Here is a 17,812-nt window from a genome sequence, read left to right as displayed (position 1 = left end):
AGAATCACATGATCATACAATAGTTACAGAAAAAGCCATTGACAAAATCTAACAGCTTTTTACATTGAAAAGACAGGAAGAAGAGGATCATAACTCAACATAATAGAAACTACATATGACAAACATATAACCAGTGAACATTACACTAAATGGCAAAAACTGGACCATATTCACTAAAATCAGGGTAAAGTAAAGGCTGTCCAATTTTCTACCTTTCTATGTAATATAGTACTGAAATGCTTGTCAGAGAAAGAAGGCAAAGTAAGCATATCACAGGATCCAAATAAAGAAGGAATGTAAGCTACTCTTATCCCACAAACTCCTAGATCTGACAGACACCTTCAGCAAAGTAGCAGGACACAGAATCACCATCCAAAAAAATCAGCATCTTTCTGTACATTGAACAATGAGCGGATGGAGGAAATCTAGAGACCAATCCCATTCAGAATAGCCTCAAGTTTGTTAAATCATGGACTGAGCTTGTTGAGATTTCTAAGGGCATTATAGGATGCAGCCAGAATGTGCACTGAGATGTGAACATCTGGAGGTGTAATAGGTGATGAATCTTCTCCCAGCTAACCCCATGCACTAACCAAATTAATTTGCCCCTTGTTGTAAGACTGAGGTTCTCACTTTCTTTCCAGTTATCAGGCACATGCTGCTCTCAGTTCCTAGAAGACAGCCACAGGCCCATGCTGCGTGGATATCCCCACAAGTCCTCTCACCATTTGACAGAAATGAACAATGGAAAGCATCTGCCTCTGGGAAATTAAATTGCTTCCACAGAACACACAGAGCTTGGATGGCAGTGCCTAATGTTTTGATTGTACCCTCACATAACCTTGAAACACAGTTTGCAAACAATGGAGAACTAAAAAGATAGTCTGGAGTTTTTTTCAGGCGTGCACACACGCACACAGAAACATGCACAGGGAAAAGAAAAAGAGAAAGAAAAGAAAAATAATTAAGATAAGTCAAGGAAACCAAAATAAGGTTTGTGTCATTTGGATGTCGTTCGAGAACTGTAGTTTCTGACAGAAGGCCCTATGAATTCAGATACTTTCTCGAGATACTTTCTCAAGTCTGCTACATTTTCAAGCAGAAAAAAAAAACTCATGAAAATTTAAATCTGATAGGATTTATATCAACAGAAGCCAAAATAAAGAACTGCGAAGAAGAAAAATAAAGCAAATCTCCAAAACTGTCCAACATAAAAGAACTGATAAGTAAGAAGAAATGAACTGGTAAGTTGTATATAAATCTTAGTAAATATGGGCCAGAAGTTTGGCCGAGTGGTAGAGTGCTTGCCTAGCATGCACGAAGACCTGGGTTCAATTACATGGTACCATATAAATAGAAAGAAGTGAGAAGTGGTGCTGAGGCTCAAGTGGTAGGGCTGTAGACTTGAGAAAGTCCAAGGACAATGCTCAGGCCCTGAGCTCAAGCCCAGGACTGGCAAAAAAGAAAAAAGAAAAAAGAAATCTTAGTAAATATAAATTATAACAATCACAAATTTATAATTCATAAAACATAACATTTATAAATATATTTTCTGACTACTACAGTTAATTGTGAATTCTGGTATATATTTTTGTAGTAGGAGAAGGTAATTATGAATTCAGTTCTTTAAAAACTGATTAATGAAATCTTCTAAAATTTCTTGCTTGTCTTGTTAATCAATATTATCCGCAAAGTGATAGAAGAATTTGCTACATAAATATAGAAAAAAACTGAAATGTATTAAATTTTATAAATATGTTAAACTTGTAACAGTAATAGCCACAATACAATATGTTGGCAATTAACTTTACAACTTGGGGTGGGGGAGGGAAGCTGGGCGAAAAACATGGGAAGCAGTAACAATGTTCAAGTATAATATACTCACTACTTTATGAATATAACAATAACACCTCTGTACATCACCCTGACAATAGAATTAGAAAAAAATAACTAGAAGCCTGGCACTGGTGGCTCACACCTGTAATCTCAGGTAGTCAGAAGGCTAAGATCTGAGGATCACAGTTCAAAGCCAGCCTAGGCATGAAACTCCATGAGACTCTTATCTCCAATTAACCACCAAAAAAACGGAAGTGGTATTGTAGCTCAAGGGGTAGGGTGGTAGTCTTGAGCTGTCAGGGACAGCTCCCAGGCCCAGAGTTCAAGCTGATAAAAATTAAATTAAATTAAATTAAATTTTTAAAAATATTCTTAAATAAAGAATAGTATGTCAATACACATACCAATTTAAGAACAACTTTTAGAAGAATATATGTCAGCAGTAAATTTAAATCATATTGTATGCATTCTAGAAGAAACCTATAATACACACAAAAATGACAAAGAGAGATTGGGAGATGTTTTAGAAAAATATATTTATTCAGAAAGTTAAAGGTATAAAACAATACTGATACAATCTACCATAATTTGTAAGATTTAGCAAATTAAGGTATACATTAGAAAAATGTTACTAAGGGAACACTCCGAAACTGTTGGTGGAAATGTAAACTTGTTCAGCCACTCTGGAAAGCACTCTGGAGGTTCCTCAAAAGACCAAGCACAGATCTCCCCTATGACTCAGCAATCCTACTTCTGGGCACTTCTTACACTAAGGATGTGATAAAAGATATTTTATATTGATAACAATATTTCATTTTCTTTAGGTACATGTATCAAAATGATGAACTTCTCATAATTACTGCTGCTATTAGAAGCTGAATTTGGCAAAAGTAGATTCTATGTTTCTCTGTTTACTTTATCTCAATGGATTTATTAATATATATGAATTACACATACATACATACCAGAAGAAAGAAAGAAAGACACTTGATAAGTAGAGGTAAAAGCACACACACATATATATTCACATGTATATAGCCTTACTATATTTCCTTAATATTCAGCTCCTTAATTACATACATATGTAAGATCTAATCATCTTGTTAATTAGACTAATGTCAAAAGAGTGGTTGAAAGACAGCACTCTAAATTACTACAAACAAGATAGATGTAATTTCTGGCCTGAGTGTCAGCTTCTATAATCTGAGGAAAAAAGCAGTGCTATCATTAGGGAAGCTAAAGGGATCCAAGGGTGCAGACTATGTGAGTATGTTCTCTTGAGAAAAGAGGCAGATGTAGAAAGAATCATGGAGCCTTTCAGAAGACTGAAAAATAGATTGAGGTATTGGATATCAGCAACTGATAATTTGTTTCTTATTCCGAGACACTTGATACTTGATAAAAAAAACATCTTTATACTCTTATGAGATCTTAAGTGATATAATGCCCTAGTTAGTATCACCTATTCCTATTTTCTTTGAACCCTAGCTTTCTTATCTCTGGCTAAGATGTTTCATAGCCAGTTGTCATACCTGTTTCTCTGGATGCTTCTCACTAGAATGGTGGTCAATGCCTCAGTTCACTATACTTTCCCAATAACTACATTGATTTTCTCAAACTAAAAAAGCTGCCACTCCAGTTCAGGACTTCCATCAATCACCCATGTTGTAACTGAAGGTGTTGTTTTTCCACCAATCCTTTGACTTTAGTTCTAATCAACAGCAGGATTTGATTTCTTCAGTGGCAGAAGGACCTGTGCTACTTTCCTTAGGCCTCTGACCTATTCACTTGTACTAAGCTATAAGAGCCATACTGTGATCAGAACTGCAAACTACTCACTTTTAATACATATGTACTAAAAATACGTTAAGAACAGAGTGACTCACAACTACAACTCTAATATGTTCTGATGATCAAGTTTAAATATATTTTTGTGGTAGATAAAGCCTGATAGTTCACTCATTGTCTCAGATTTCACAGAATGAAATCAAGGTGCAAGTGGGCATTATCCTCTTCTAATTTAACTCTAAATACTCATATGTCTGAGCTAAATTAAGTCATGTTTATGAGCTAAATGTATTCTTAATTTCATGATGATGTTATAGCAGGCAAATTACAGAAAACTATTTTTGTCTAACTTTGGACTTGTAAAATGAGGTAGAAACCATTGACATGTAATTATATACATTTATATGTTGAATAAACAAAAATGTAAAATTCTAGTTTCTCCTTCAACCAGCATCCAACCATTGGAAGCAAAAACATGGCTAATCTATGTAACATTAGCCACCACAGCCAGAGAACAATTCCAAAACTACAGACCATTCTAGGTTATTCTATTTTGTAGAGTTCATACATGTATCCAAAAATTTATGAATAATTTGAAACAATTAAATTCATTTTTCAGTATTATTGCTTATGAGAAGTACCTGTTTTATGACATCATTTACAAATACTTCTCCTTATAAGATGAAAATGGATTCTGTGCTAATTTTTTCAGTTGTTTTCTACTTAGAATTAAATAGTTTAGCTGAGGTGAAATAAAGATACTTGTGGGGCATAGAGAGAGGAATAAAAATAGGTAGCTAGAGAAATACAATGAGAGAGACAGAGACAGGGGCATAGAGAGGGAAGCAGAACAAGGTGAAGGAAAGATCCCTGGAGATCCCATGGTCAAGGGGATTCCCACTTTCACAGATCTCTCTCATTAGGATTTATACCTCCTCTGCCAAATATCAACCTTGATGTCAAATCAGAATGGTAAATTCTGAGGCCTCAAATAATTTGGGTTAACAAAGACTCCTGCCTTCCATGGAATAGGAAGTGTAGAAAAAAATTCCCTAATCTACTCCCAATGTATTACAACCATATTACAACAGAAAGTAAACGAAAGAAACAGAAATATATTATGAATCTCCTTCTCTCCATTTCTTGGCATATCTGCCTATTGTGAAGCAAATGTATTTTAAAATGTAATTTATGCTGAATAGCAAATGTGTGCTCATGTGGAGAAGTGTAACTCAATGTGGCAAATTATATTTTTTTCTGTTTCCAAACTTAAGATTGTGTTTGACATTCTCGTTTGGCAAGCTATTTTATGACTGTTTTTCATGATATTTTGAACCAACCATATTGGATAAAAGTATTGTAGCACAAATCAATAGATTATCTTTGGAGGGTAAAATATTAGTGAATGAAACTGTAAGAACCATACTGTGATTATCACTGTAATTTATTCTGTGAACTGCTTTGGATTATGAAGATTATATACATGTAAAGTGCATTATTTGTTTGAAGAACTGAGCAGAATTTCTCCAGTGATACTATTTGAGGATAATATTGATGTTGATTATGGAATTTTATAATTTATTAAACAGTTAAAGGCTGTTTTAGATTTTGTCAATTATGAGTAAATACTCATGCTTAAAACCACCAATACTTTTTAATGTGAGAAAATATATTTGTAAACAAGATATTGTGCTAATATGAGCACAATATGAGAGGATCCAAAAATTTATCTGGAAGTCATGCAGTAATCATTTAACTTATTAATAAAAGGATATATTCATTCATTCATTGGAGGCTACAGTGAATTTGAGAAAATTAAGTTTCTTGGGAAAAGGACAAAGGTTTAACTTATAAAATGATGTTGACCCATGTAAACTGATTTAAAAAATAATTTTCTTTTCAAGTTAGATTTTGTGTAGACTCTTGGGTAGACTGAAGGATGGAGAATTAAGCTATTGGACACAAGAGTAAATACATCCATCTAAATCAAGAGAAAACATCTGATTCCTATTGAATGTAATCTGATTTAAAGTGGAGGTGCTGGTGAGGAACACAGAACTGAGATTTTTGCATGCTTCTTTGAATATGGCTTTCTTGGTTGGTTAAAGGAGCTTGGGGCATTCTCCTCATTACTTCTTCAGAAAATTGTCACAGGCAGTTATGTTACTACCTCTTGAAATCCTTTTCTTCTTTCTTTTCAAATTAACTCCTATTGTTTAAAACTATCACAAAAATCCTACTCAAGGGAATTAGCTTCAAGCAAAGCAGGAAAGTATTCAGGTGAATAAGTCTTGTTTTTGCTTTTCTTTTTTTTTTTTTAATTCTATTTTAAATGATCTATAAGTAGTCGTACAAAGGAGTTACTATTCAAGATCTCAGCTTATGAAACAATGGATCTCTTTCCTGTATGCTTTGGTTATTATGACTGCATCCTCTCCATCTCTCTCCTCATTCATCTATCCCCTCTTCCTGGGCCTTTCCTCACAACTTTCAAAAACCAGTTCCCTGTAACAATATGAGATACCCAAGGGACAGCAAAGGAGATGAGAGACAACATAGTACATTAAGGAAAACAATCATTCGTTATATGGCTTTTGTTTCAATATCCTGGAGGTCCTTTCAATTAGCTTCATACTATATGGCCTTATGTATCAAGATTTTGCTCTATTGTAGATCTCTGCTACTAGAGCCCAAGGTTTCTACTGATTATGATGAATGAGGGAAACCATTGATCCTAAGTTCCTTTGAGTCTGGCTTACTTCACTTAATATGATTTTTTCTAAGTCTTTCCATTTCCTATTAAATGGGGCGATGTCATTCTTTCTGACAGTAGCATAGAATTCCATTGTGTACAAATACCACAACTTGTTGATCCACTCATCAACTGAGGTTGGTTCCATATCTTTGCTATGGTGAATAGTGCTTCAAGTATCTCATAGTTACAGTATCTCACTTTGTTATCTGATATATTGAATTTATTTGTATTTGGTTATTTGAAATTTGATAGGGAAGGGGGGAAAACCAAGATGGGTGGGGGGGGTGTGGGGGGGAGGGTAATGGGTACCAAGACATGTGAAAGGGTATCAATGTATGTGAATTAATGCACCTTCTATCTGGCAAATATCATGTAACCCTTTTATTAATTACAATAAAAAATTTAAAAAAACAAAAACAAAAACTGATTTCAAACCTTCCTCTGAAGAAATGGAAAAAAAAAACAGTTCCCTGGGTATTAATTTCTTTGTACTGTGACTTCTTTTTGATTAAGGAATTACAATGTTTCAATTCTTCTGTCCAAATACCACACTTAAGCTAATGCATTTTCATATACTTGCAGCTCTATCTATGTTTATTTGTTATGCATAGTACATCTTTATGGACCCATGACTGCTACAAATAGACTCCCATCTGTATAGACCTGGATAACACTCTTGTCACCTGCTGTGGCAACATCACTGACATTGTGAACTTGTGCAGTTAAGGAGTGATAAAAAGCTAATGACTAGACCAAAGACTGAGTCATTGTCTTAGTCATTGTTCAAATCAACTTGATTTTATTTATTTTAGTTATACATTCAAACAGTAATATGCATAATATAGCCATGCCATTAAAAATAATAATTCAATATTTTCTATTTTAAGTAATTTTCATCAACATGAACGTTTATTTTTAAAATTGTGATGAAGTTTTCAAAAGGTTTTCTTCTTAAAATAAATCATCTTATTTATAAACTATTTTATATTATAACTTTAACTACTTAAACATCTCCTGTCTTCTTAAAGACCCATAAATTTAATGTGAATACATCACCACTAGAGAGCAATATTACTCTCCTTGAAACATCTATAAATCTTTACGTATTTTGAAATGATAATGTGCACCAAATATAAAGTTAAAAATCAAACTAAAGGAAATGAACTCTAGGATATGGAAACTGGAGGTCTGTCCGTGATAGCTGCTATTAATGTACTATATGAAGTTATTCCTTGCCTCTTTTTTCCATTTATGATTAATCTCATGTAGTTACTGTATCTGACTTTGTTATCTGGTGTATTGTATATGCATTTATTCATTTATTTGAAATAGTTAAGAGAAGTGGAAAAACAAGATGTTTGGGAGGGTGTAGGGGACAGGTAAAAGGGGACAAAATCATGAGAAGAGGTATAAATGTTTGAGAAGTAAAGTACTGGTTACCTAATGAATGTAACTGTAACCACTTTATACATTATCCTGACATTAAAATACAAAAAAATACAAATAAAATCAGTAAATTAACATTTTTAACTTTTTCTTAGGCCTGTGATTTTTAAATTATATTAACAAAGTTAATTATATTAACTTTCAGGTCATAAATATTAACAAAACCTCATTGGCAATATTATGGAAGAAATATTGATAGAAAATTTTTGTTTTAAATATCACACGCATGACACACTTTTCATATTATATTTATGCATGACTGCATATCTGTTTGTCAGTCTGTCTATCTGTATGTATGTATGTATGTATGTATGTATGTATGTATGTATCAGCAGAACTTGGATTTGAACTCAGAGCCTCACACTTATTATTTCTGCCTCTCAATTGGCTTTATCAATAATTTTAAGTACATAACATAATGAGTCAACCTTTCTGCACAAGAGGTCTTTGGAATATTATACAATTGGACCAACCCAATATTCTCAAGCTAAATGTTTTGAAATTATCATGACTTAGAGTACAGTGAGTTCAAGTTTTATAGTTGCTATCTGTAAGTTGATTCTGAGCTATTTATACTTATATTTAGAGTTATTATATTTATTATGATGATATTTAAATTTTCCCACGTTGTCAGATGACACAATTTTGTTTTTAAGGGGAAATAGCAGTGATCATGGTGTGTGTGTCTGTGTCTGTGTGTGTATATACACATATTATATATATATGTGTGTACATATATTACTTATATACAATGTTTTCTTTATCCTGTCACCCATTAAGGGATATCTCAATTCTTTCCATAATTTGGCAGTGGGATTGCTAGCTAATAATACCTTCACTTTTGCCTTTTTATTTATTTTTCTTTATAACATGGAATTTGACCCAGGGCCTCACTCACTAAACACATTCTCTACTAGCTGTAGCATGCTTTAGACACTGTGTTGGGTTTTGTTTTGTTTCTGAGAATGGGCCTAAAAGAGCTAACACACTCGGGTCTAGTGTAATCACTTTAGATAACACTTAGAAGTTCTGAATGTAATAAGGAGTTCCTATCACAAATTTTATTTTTCCTCTCATTTTTATTTGTAAGCTATGAAATTTTCAATAATTACAATATAAAATACATTTAACAAACCAAATTTAAATGATTTGGTATTTTCTAACTTACAAAAAAAGTCCTGGTTGGCTAAAGTTATTCAAGAAATCTTTGTGTAATCGTGATTTTCTGAAGTTAATTTAAGCATAATTTCTAGCAGGGGAACTAGAAAACTAGTAACTTTAGATGGAGCTTCTGTTCTTTATTGCTTGTTTAATTGCAAGGAAAAAAACTGAAAAAAAATAAAACAAAGAAGGGAAGGCAAAACTGAATTGAAATATGAGCATAGAACCAGATATAAAAAGAAGAAACAGAGATTGAAAATTTAGCTCAGCTATCAATAAACCTATGATTCTAGGAAGTTGTTTTCTTTACATGACTCCCCACTTCTCCAACACACACACACACACACACACACACACACACACACACACACACACACCCCAACATATACAGTAGCAGGATTGAATTTAGGGTTTGCACTTTGATTCATTTAAGGCTACTGTTCTACCATTTAAGCCAAGTACCCTGTAGCATTTTGCTGAAGAGTTGAAGAGTCTTTTGGACTTTTATGTCCAGGCTGACTTTTAAATTCACACCTCAAGTCTCCTTCCTTGAGTAATTGGGATTACAAATAAGATCCATGGGCACTCTTAATTTCATTAATCCTAACAATGAAAGCAGTACATAAAGAAATGTACCAGTATCCTAGGGTGTTACAATTCTATTTTATACACTATAATTTTCAGTATTCTGTCTGGAAACAAAGGTTTCTAATGGCAGTTAACATGATTATAATAGACATTTACATAGTTGATGATACTTGTTATGCTATTCCAGAAAGGTAAAGTGTTGAATAAGACATATGAAATTTTCACTTAGCCCAAACTCTATAAACACAGATGTGACTATGTGATTGCAAATTTCAGTAAAGTTTGAAGGACATGTTACTCTAAGAAAATAAATCAGGATATATGAATTTATCAGAGGATCAAATACTGAGGGAGACATAGAGATTTTATTCAAAATATCTCAATAAGTAGGAAACTGTTGGGTGAAGATTGACTTTGAAGCCCAAAGGCACTGAGTGATTATGGAGAAAGATGCTGAATCAGGAAGGCCAGGTTAGTAGGAAGGTTGGTAAGCAAGACTGAGTGGGCAGATGCAGTAAAACATGCCCAAGATGTCTATGGCTGACACTGAGATTGTCTATTTCTGATCAGGAACTGGTAGGTAAAACAAAATATAGCACAAGATTCCTGGAAAGAAGTTAATTTAATAAACACCTTATTACTCTTCTTTAGAAGTTGGAAGTTTATAATTAAACATACATTAATTGTGATGTCAAACTTTATAGTGTGTGAAACAAATTACTCTCTTCTACTTTTATATTTTCTTCTTCTGAGTTTTGCTTTCCAATATATTCTTGCTGCAATGCATATTGTATAAAACTGACTTAAACATCAAAGGTTTTTCTTATTAAATACAAGCTGCTGCCCATTTCCTAATTATAGTGGCTTGAAACTATCACATGAAATTTTCTTTGAAACATGATGATGGAAGTACTCAAAAGTTCAAAAATATTTGGAATTACTCTAGATCTATCCTACCACATAAATAAAAATATCATTGAAATTCTACCTTGGAAACTAGAAGAAAAGTTTTTTTTTCAATTAGATATCAGGCATTAAGTCAAAAGTTCATCTTACAATATTAGGAGAGTTTAGTCTAGCCCCAAAGCAATTTAAAGTTAGGCTAAGACTTGTGGAATCCATAATCATATTAATTCTGTTCTTCCAAAATGTCTTTAGTTGTACTTTACATTTTATCATTTTCATTGACTTCACATAGGAAATAAATTACAAGAAAACAATAGATAAGAAGTGATGAAAAGACAGTTCAAAGGAAAGAAGCAAGTAACTTAGGTTAAACATAGGTAATGGAGACAAGAGAATAGGACAAATATTGGGGAAACAGGAAGGTAGGTTTTGGATATGTTTAATATAATGGCAAAAGTTGATAAATATTAGATTTCTCAATATCACAGCATAATCCATGTACAGCTATTCTCTGAGATGAAAAAGAAAACTGAGCAAGAAAAATGTAAATTTTAAAAGTCAAGGGATAAGACAAGAGAATAGGGGCAGGTTTAAATTTACAGATGAAAATTTACCAACAGTTTATCAATGGTAATTTGACCATCAGTGAGATATCTGTTTTTCTAAGAATTTAGGATGTAGTATAGCAAATAGTTCAGACATAACATCTTTCTTTTCTCATATTGAAATAAAATAAATGAAAGTCTGTAGGGGTTACATTTTAATCATTAATAGCAACCTACTATTCAAAAGTATTCTTGATGCTAACTTAAGGGATGCTGAGATTTGGTTGTGGTAATGTATGATTTAAGAATTGAATTTAATATAATGTGACAACATTTATTTATTTTGGTACTAAATGAACTTGTGTCCACATCCCTCCTATGTACCTGCTTCAAGTCCATGGCATTTGACCTTTCCAAAATTCTAGGGATATGAGCTACTTGCCTCTGAATGTCCTCCAGCACTGTTCTAACATAAGGTTTAGTAAACTGATTTACATACATTTCTGAACCAATATTTCTAACTTATATTAATTCAAATGCATAAACAGAAGATTAAAGACATGTAAAGAAATCACTGGAAAATGGCACAGAACTAGTTTTACATTTGAAATATGAATTGAGCATCAAAATAAGAACTGATAACAAAAAATGCTTCGTACATGTGACATCACATTTTGGTGTTATAATGAGCTAAATTAACAAACTATTCTATGGGGGCTTATTCAGTTGCTGTACTATCTTGTTTTCTTGTACAGTATGAAGTCTTAGAGAAAGACTTAGATTCTTAATATTGATTATTTTCCACCAACTTCGGAAATGTTGCCAAACATCCAATGAGTAGCTTGTTTTGAAAGTGCTCCATCTCTTGAAGAATGAACCCTCATTTTACAGTATATTAAAATACTATGTGTTTCTAAGGATTAATTGCTAATTTACTTGCCATGAATATAAAACCAGTGTTTCGTGGAACATTAGGAAGACCAAGCAATAGTATTCTTAAATATGTCTAATAGGATATTCACATTTACCTGAACCAACTACTTATCATTAATATTTGTAATTGGCTGCAGACATAGTGTGCTGTAGAGTACTGTCATAAAGTAACCATACCTCTTCCTGAGTTCAATTCCCTGAACTACCAGCAGGGAAAGTAGTAAGATTTAAATGAGCAATTTCCATCGTTTATACACACAAATTAGCATATGAACCACCATCCCAACACTAAAAAAAAAAAAATGGGGGGGGGGGCTCAAACTCAGCCTGGGAGCTGGTCCTGTCCTCTTCAGCTGAAGGTTACCACCCTACCCTTGAGCCAAGCCCCATTTCCCAGTTTCTGGTGCTTAACTGGAGATGAGTCCTAGGTCCTTTTGTGCTGGCTTTGAACCTTGATCCTCAGATCTCAGCCTCCTGAGTAGCTAGGATTACAGGTATGAGCCACCAGGCCCGGCTAAAGAGAATTTTTGCTGACACTTGGATGCTTTTTGGCACTTTTTTTCCCCCTGAGAAGTTTTTGTGAGTTTAAAAGAATGAAATGTAATCAGAAATAAATGAAATCTGATGGTTTATTTGGACTTATAGTTTTTAGTTTCAGATTTTGAAATGTATAGGTCATGTTTTCCAGTTAGTATATCTCCATGATTCATGGACGTCTTCATAAATCACTAAAGCCAATATGCCTCTTGGTAAACTATTTATATCAAATTGCTTCTTAATGGTCAGAACCATTAATACTTAAAGAAGGACACATATTTTCAATACATACATATAATACAAATGAATATATATATTTGAGCTCTATGACTTACTAATATACCAGTTTTAATAAAGTGACAATTAATATTTTATTTATCTTTAAGTAGACAGGAGACATTATTACACTTCCAATCCAGGATTTATGTTTACTCAAGGACAATGGACAAAAAGCTCAAGTTTTCTTTTCTTTTAAAATCAAATGTTCACTGAATGGATGTTTTGAAACATCATTATATATATGGCATTGCTACGGCCATTTTGATAATGTTGTTTAATTGGGTATCTAATAAATAAATATTGTTAGGTCTCACTTTTAACATTTCTAAAAACCTCAAATTTAAGTATCTTCCACATTAATATAATAACTCTATCAAATGCCCACATACTATTAGAATATATTCATTACTCTTAAAATTTAAAGTCATATCAGTAGAATTCATGTAGTTTAGATTTTGGTAATTTTTTATTTCTCCATCATTATAGTGCTATTGTTATGAGCACATATATATTATTTTGTTTTTTTATATTCTACCTGGAATTGAATCAATTTTATAAGATAATCATTGATCTAAGTAAAAGCTTAAAAGTTGTGTCTGTATATAATATGTTCCTGAGAAGTAATTAAAATAAATTAGCATATCCATGATTATTCTACTGCATTTCTCCCCTAATTCTTTTTCAGTAATATATTCTGATATCATTTGAATCTAAATGCAAATCCTTCAAATCCTTATTTTATGTCCAAACTAGCAATGATGGAATGAAGCATAATAATGACTCAGTTTTCTAAAAATGTTAACACTTCGCGGGAGTTAATTTTATGGATTCCAAGGATTTTTCTGTGGTTCAAATTAGCAGAACCATGTCAAACTGGAAATAAACTAAAAAAGGTATTATCTGCTTAAGAGAAACGTCTTCCAGGAGTGAGCTCAAAAGATCACAAGAGCTGCATGTTAATGTGACCAGCAACAGTTTGATTCTAGGACTTACTTTGAAGAAGGCAAAAATGAGCAGGAAGTGAAAGCATTTAAAGGGAATCTGGTATTGAAAATAGTAACCCTGCCTGGGGAGAGACCCACAGATGATAATAGTGTCCTTTAGCCTCATTTTGTTCACCTCATTATTCCTGGAGCACAAAAACCAAAGCCCCAAGGACCCTAGATAATCAGGCTATGCTATTTTCAAGTGCAGCATAAGAAATGCTTTCTTGATTTTGTTGAAAGCCAGTTTTACTCCACATCAGCTCCACATGAAGTAACGGATCCAAGTTAGAGATGAAAGAACTTTGTAAGCACAGACCTCCCTTAAAAATTTACCAAAACAACCTATGCGTTCAGAATCCCACGGAAGACTTTATCAAACCAAAGGCAATGCCTAAGAAACCAACAGAAATTCATGAGCAAAGTTTTCATGAGATCACAACTTGGACAAGGAAAATCGGGCTGGCATCGAACTCAACCTTTCCACCTGGAAATGGGCTAGACGTCGTTCACCACAAAGGCACTGGAGAAAGGAGTGGGGACTGGGAGACGCGTGGGTGCCCCACCCCACAGGGACTGTACTGTACCTGTGTCCACATCCTTCACCTGTTGCCTGGCTGGAGTTGACAGGCTCCACTTTGAGCTCCTGCAGGACGAGCCCTTTCTCGTGGGGTCCAGGAAAGTCCATGCCTGGCACCACCTCCTCCTCTAGGGACTCTACATAGAAGAGGGTCCGGGCTGGCTGCTGGGTGCCCTGCCCAAGAGTCCCTGGCTGTAGCCGCGTGGCCACCGGTAACAGGGTGCCATTCAGTGGATTGAAGGAAGAGGAGGAGGAAGAGGAGGAGGAAGAGGAGGAGGAGGAAGACGATGAGGGAGAAGAAGAAGATTTCTTCCAAAAAGCGCTCACACCGCCCCTTTCTTGGCTTTTGAGCAGACGACTCTGGCTAGGTCCCCAGTGCTCAAAGCCACCACCGCTTCCATCCTGTGGCAGGCAGCCGCCCCCCGCCGGGCTGCCCTGGGATGGCGAGGGATGGCTGAAGAGTTTCCAGCGGAGTCGCAGGATGTGCTTCACGTCAAAGTCTTTTCTCCCGGATCCTGACATGTTTGAGGGAGGAGGAAAGCAGAAAGCGAGTGCAGCTCACCGGAGAGTAGCTGGCTGGCGGGAGGTCCTAGGCGGATGCGGAGGAAACCGGATGAGCTCTGCGCACCCCTGGAGGCCAGCGGAGGCTGGCGGGCTTCGCGCGCCCTGCCCGGCCCACACACCCGCGCCCAGCGCGGAGGGCAGAGGCGCGCGGCTCAGCCGCGATCACGTCCCTTGGACCGGGGGGCGTGCGCGGTCCCCACGTCCGGGGCTGAGGCAGACGTGGGACACCGGGGTGGGAGGGTAGGTGGGGGGCTGCGAGTCCTCAGAAATCCACGTTTTAGCCAGGAGAGAGCCCCCGAGGCTCACAGGGAAGCCGGGCAGGCGACCGCCGCTGGGGACACGTCCCTGGGCACTGTGCGGACAGAGCCCGGGTCAGGACCGTGCTGGAGGCTCCTGGTCCTTGCAAGCTCAGCACAGAGTGCGGTGCCCGGAAGAGCAGAGAAAGAAAGAGAAGAGGGGGAAGAAGAGCCCCCAAGTCGCGAAGAAGAAACGAGAAGAAGAACCAGATCCCCTCTCCCCAGCCTGCCAGGCGCCCCTGAGCTCCTCTATGGAAAATGCCCTGACAAAAGTCCGATGCTTCCTGCAAGGCGAGAAAGGGGTGGTTTATCTCATCTGTGTGCAAAGGCGAAAAGAATCAAGCAATCTTTCGGAAAAGATAAGAGGCAAAGGGAGAAAAGCCCGCCCTGGAAGCTGTCAAGGTCCGTCACAGTCCAATTTTCTCTCTGCCTTGGCGCCTCCTCCTCCGTGAGTGAGTGACGCAGAGGTGCCCTGGGGCCTATACCGAGAGAAGGAGGGAGGTAGGGAGGGGAGGAGGGAGGGCTTCAGGCTTCTCCACGCAAGTGAGTCTGCTGCTCTTATTGTCCCTCTCCTTGCGTGGGTCCAGTCGCCTTTTTCTCTCCCTCCTTCCACCTGGAATTACCGTGGAGCCATAAAAGTAAAGCAAATAGGCATTTGCGTTATTGTCAGTAAACAGCAACCATGAATCACGGCCCTGTAAACTTAATAGGATGCCATGGGTTCGCAGGTTCCAGGTTAATAGCTGGAATGATTGAATAAACCGCATTCTTTAACCTTTAGCCTTAGTTTATCTGTAGCCAGACAGGGAGGGTGCAGGGATGCAGGGATACCTGGCCACCTGCCTGACACGTGGTGATTGGGGAATCCACACACCCAGGCAATGCCTCATCCCTAGAGGCCAGAGATACAGGGGAGATCTTTGAAGATGGGTTGAATTACAGGACAGGAACTCGGCCTCATCGACATATTCCGTCAGGAATTTTAGAGTTGAGAGCTGTGGTCAGTACACGCCGGGAATGGAATAAAGCCTGAAAAGAAATCGTGATGGCATAACCTTCAGGTGCATAAAAGTATAGCGTAGAAATTCATGGAAGAGCTTATGGAAGCAATGAGTTAAATTAAACGTTACCTTCCTACCGATGGCTGTTTAGAGAAGATGTGCTTGCTTTCTTTTTATTAAAAAAATATCGTATTATCATTAAGTAGTTGCACAAAGGAATTGCTATTCAACAAAGCAGTTTATGAATACAAGACATCTTGATCCGGACGACCACTTTCAGCACTCTCACCCAATTTCCCAAGCTACATCTTCCCTCAATGTGTAGGATATATATATATATATATATATATATATATATATATATATATTGAATATTTGCATCTGCCTGGCTCCTTCTCTTCACTGGCCTACATCCCTTCCCTTCCCATCTGCCACCTCACCTTTTTCAAGTACCTCTTCCCTGGTGTTTATTCTGTTAAATCATGAGTTTTAGCATCCTAAGGAATTACTGCTTGAGTTTTCCCCTTAATCTACTGTATTCCAATTCACTCATCTATGCATACTTGAATATCACTCAAGGTATTTACTTATATACTTACACAGATTCTTTGCAGATGAATTTTTTTGAATTTTTGTCCTTAATTTTCATTTCCTGAAGAGTAGAGAGCCTAGAAACAATACTTAGTTAGTGTATCCACTAATATGGTATATTTTCCATTCCTTCAATTTAAAAGGCTCAGCAACAGTGCAAATATCTGTAGGAATCAACATGTAAGTGCAGTTGTATTGTTGTTCTATTACTCCATAATTGAATGGCAAACTTCAGTAGGAACCCAAGTTAATGCGAAGGCCTTCTGAGACAAAGTTGGACATTTTAATAAAATAAGACATTAAGCACACAAAGCTTACTTTCAAAGGAAGAAAACTCTTTGTTATGTATTTAAAGTATTGATTTATGCCACAACAGCTGAACTGAAATCCCCTGTGTCTTGATTTTTCTCCCAGTATTGTGTTGTTGGGGGGAAAAAAGGCTTTAAAGGAATCAATGGTGACAGATCATTTTTATCCAAGAATGAAATCAAGTACTTGTTTCAGGGATAAGGACAATATATGAAATTACACATTCCTAACAGAATAGAGGAACTTTCCATTAGAGATAATACAGAAATTTAAAATTGATCTTATTAATTACCTTCTGTATAGACTGGTGACTCATAAATTTGGAATGCAAATGACCTTACAGAAAATAGGATAAAAATATGTTTAAGAAAAGCCTATTTACCTTCTATCTGGCAAATACAATGTAACCCTTCTATTAATTACAATAAAAATATATGAAAAAAACAAAAGCCTATTTTATCTCCATTTTTATTAATTTACACCTAATACCTTTCATATATGTAATGTAAAATTGTTTTGTTATTATTTTACATCCAATTTCATATTTCCCCTCTCCTTGAAACTAATAAGATTACTTTTTCATAGCTAGGAATTGTTTAGAGATTAATACTTTATGTAGACTAAAAGATGTCAGATTACATTTTTGTATATGAGAAAATTCATTTCAGATGATAATTATATAATAGTCACTATTTTAAACACTCTAACAATCTT

General features: G+C 35.8%; 1 protein-coding gene across 1 annotated transcript in view; it reads right to left on the bottom strand.

The window, feature by feature from the left end:
* The window catches only part of Klhl1 (kelch like family member 1), a 243,075-nt gene extending 228,216 nt beyond the window's left edge, over positions 1-14,859 (bottom strand). Inside the window, exon 1 of the mRNA XM_090341711.1 lies at positions 14,345-14,859. Coding sequence (XP_090197837.1) covers positions 14,345-14,859 — 515 coding nt within the window. The remainder of the gene's footprint in view (positions 1-14,344) is intronic.
* Between the last annotated feature and the right edge of the window lie 2,953 nt (positions 14,860-17,812).

Source organism: Megascapheus bottae, chromosome 11 (assembly GCF_031878675.1).
Source record: "Megascapheus bottae isolate mThoBot1 chromosome 11, mThoBot2.hap1, whole genome shotgun sequence".
NCBI lineage: Eukaryota > Metazoa > Chordata > Mammalia > Rodentia > Geomyidae > Megascapheus > Megascapheus bottae.
Note: the sequence above shows the minus strand (reverse complement) of the source record. Positions and strands in the feature narration are given on the sequence as shown.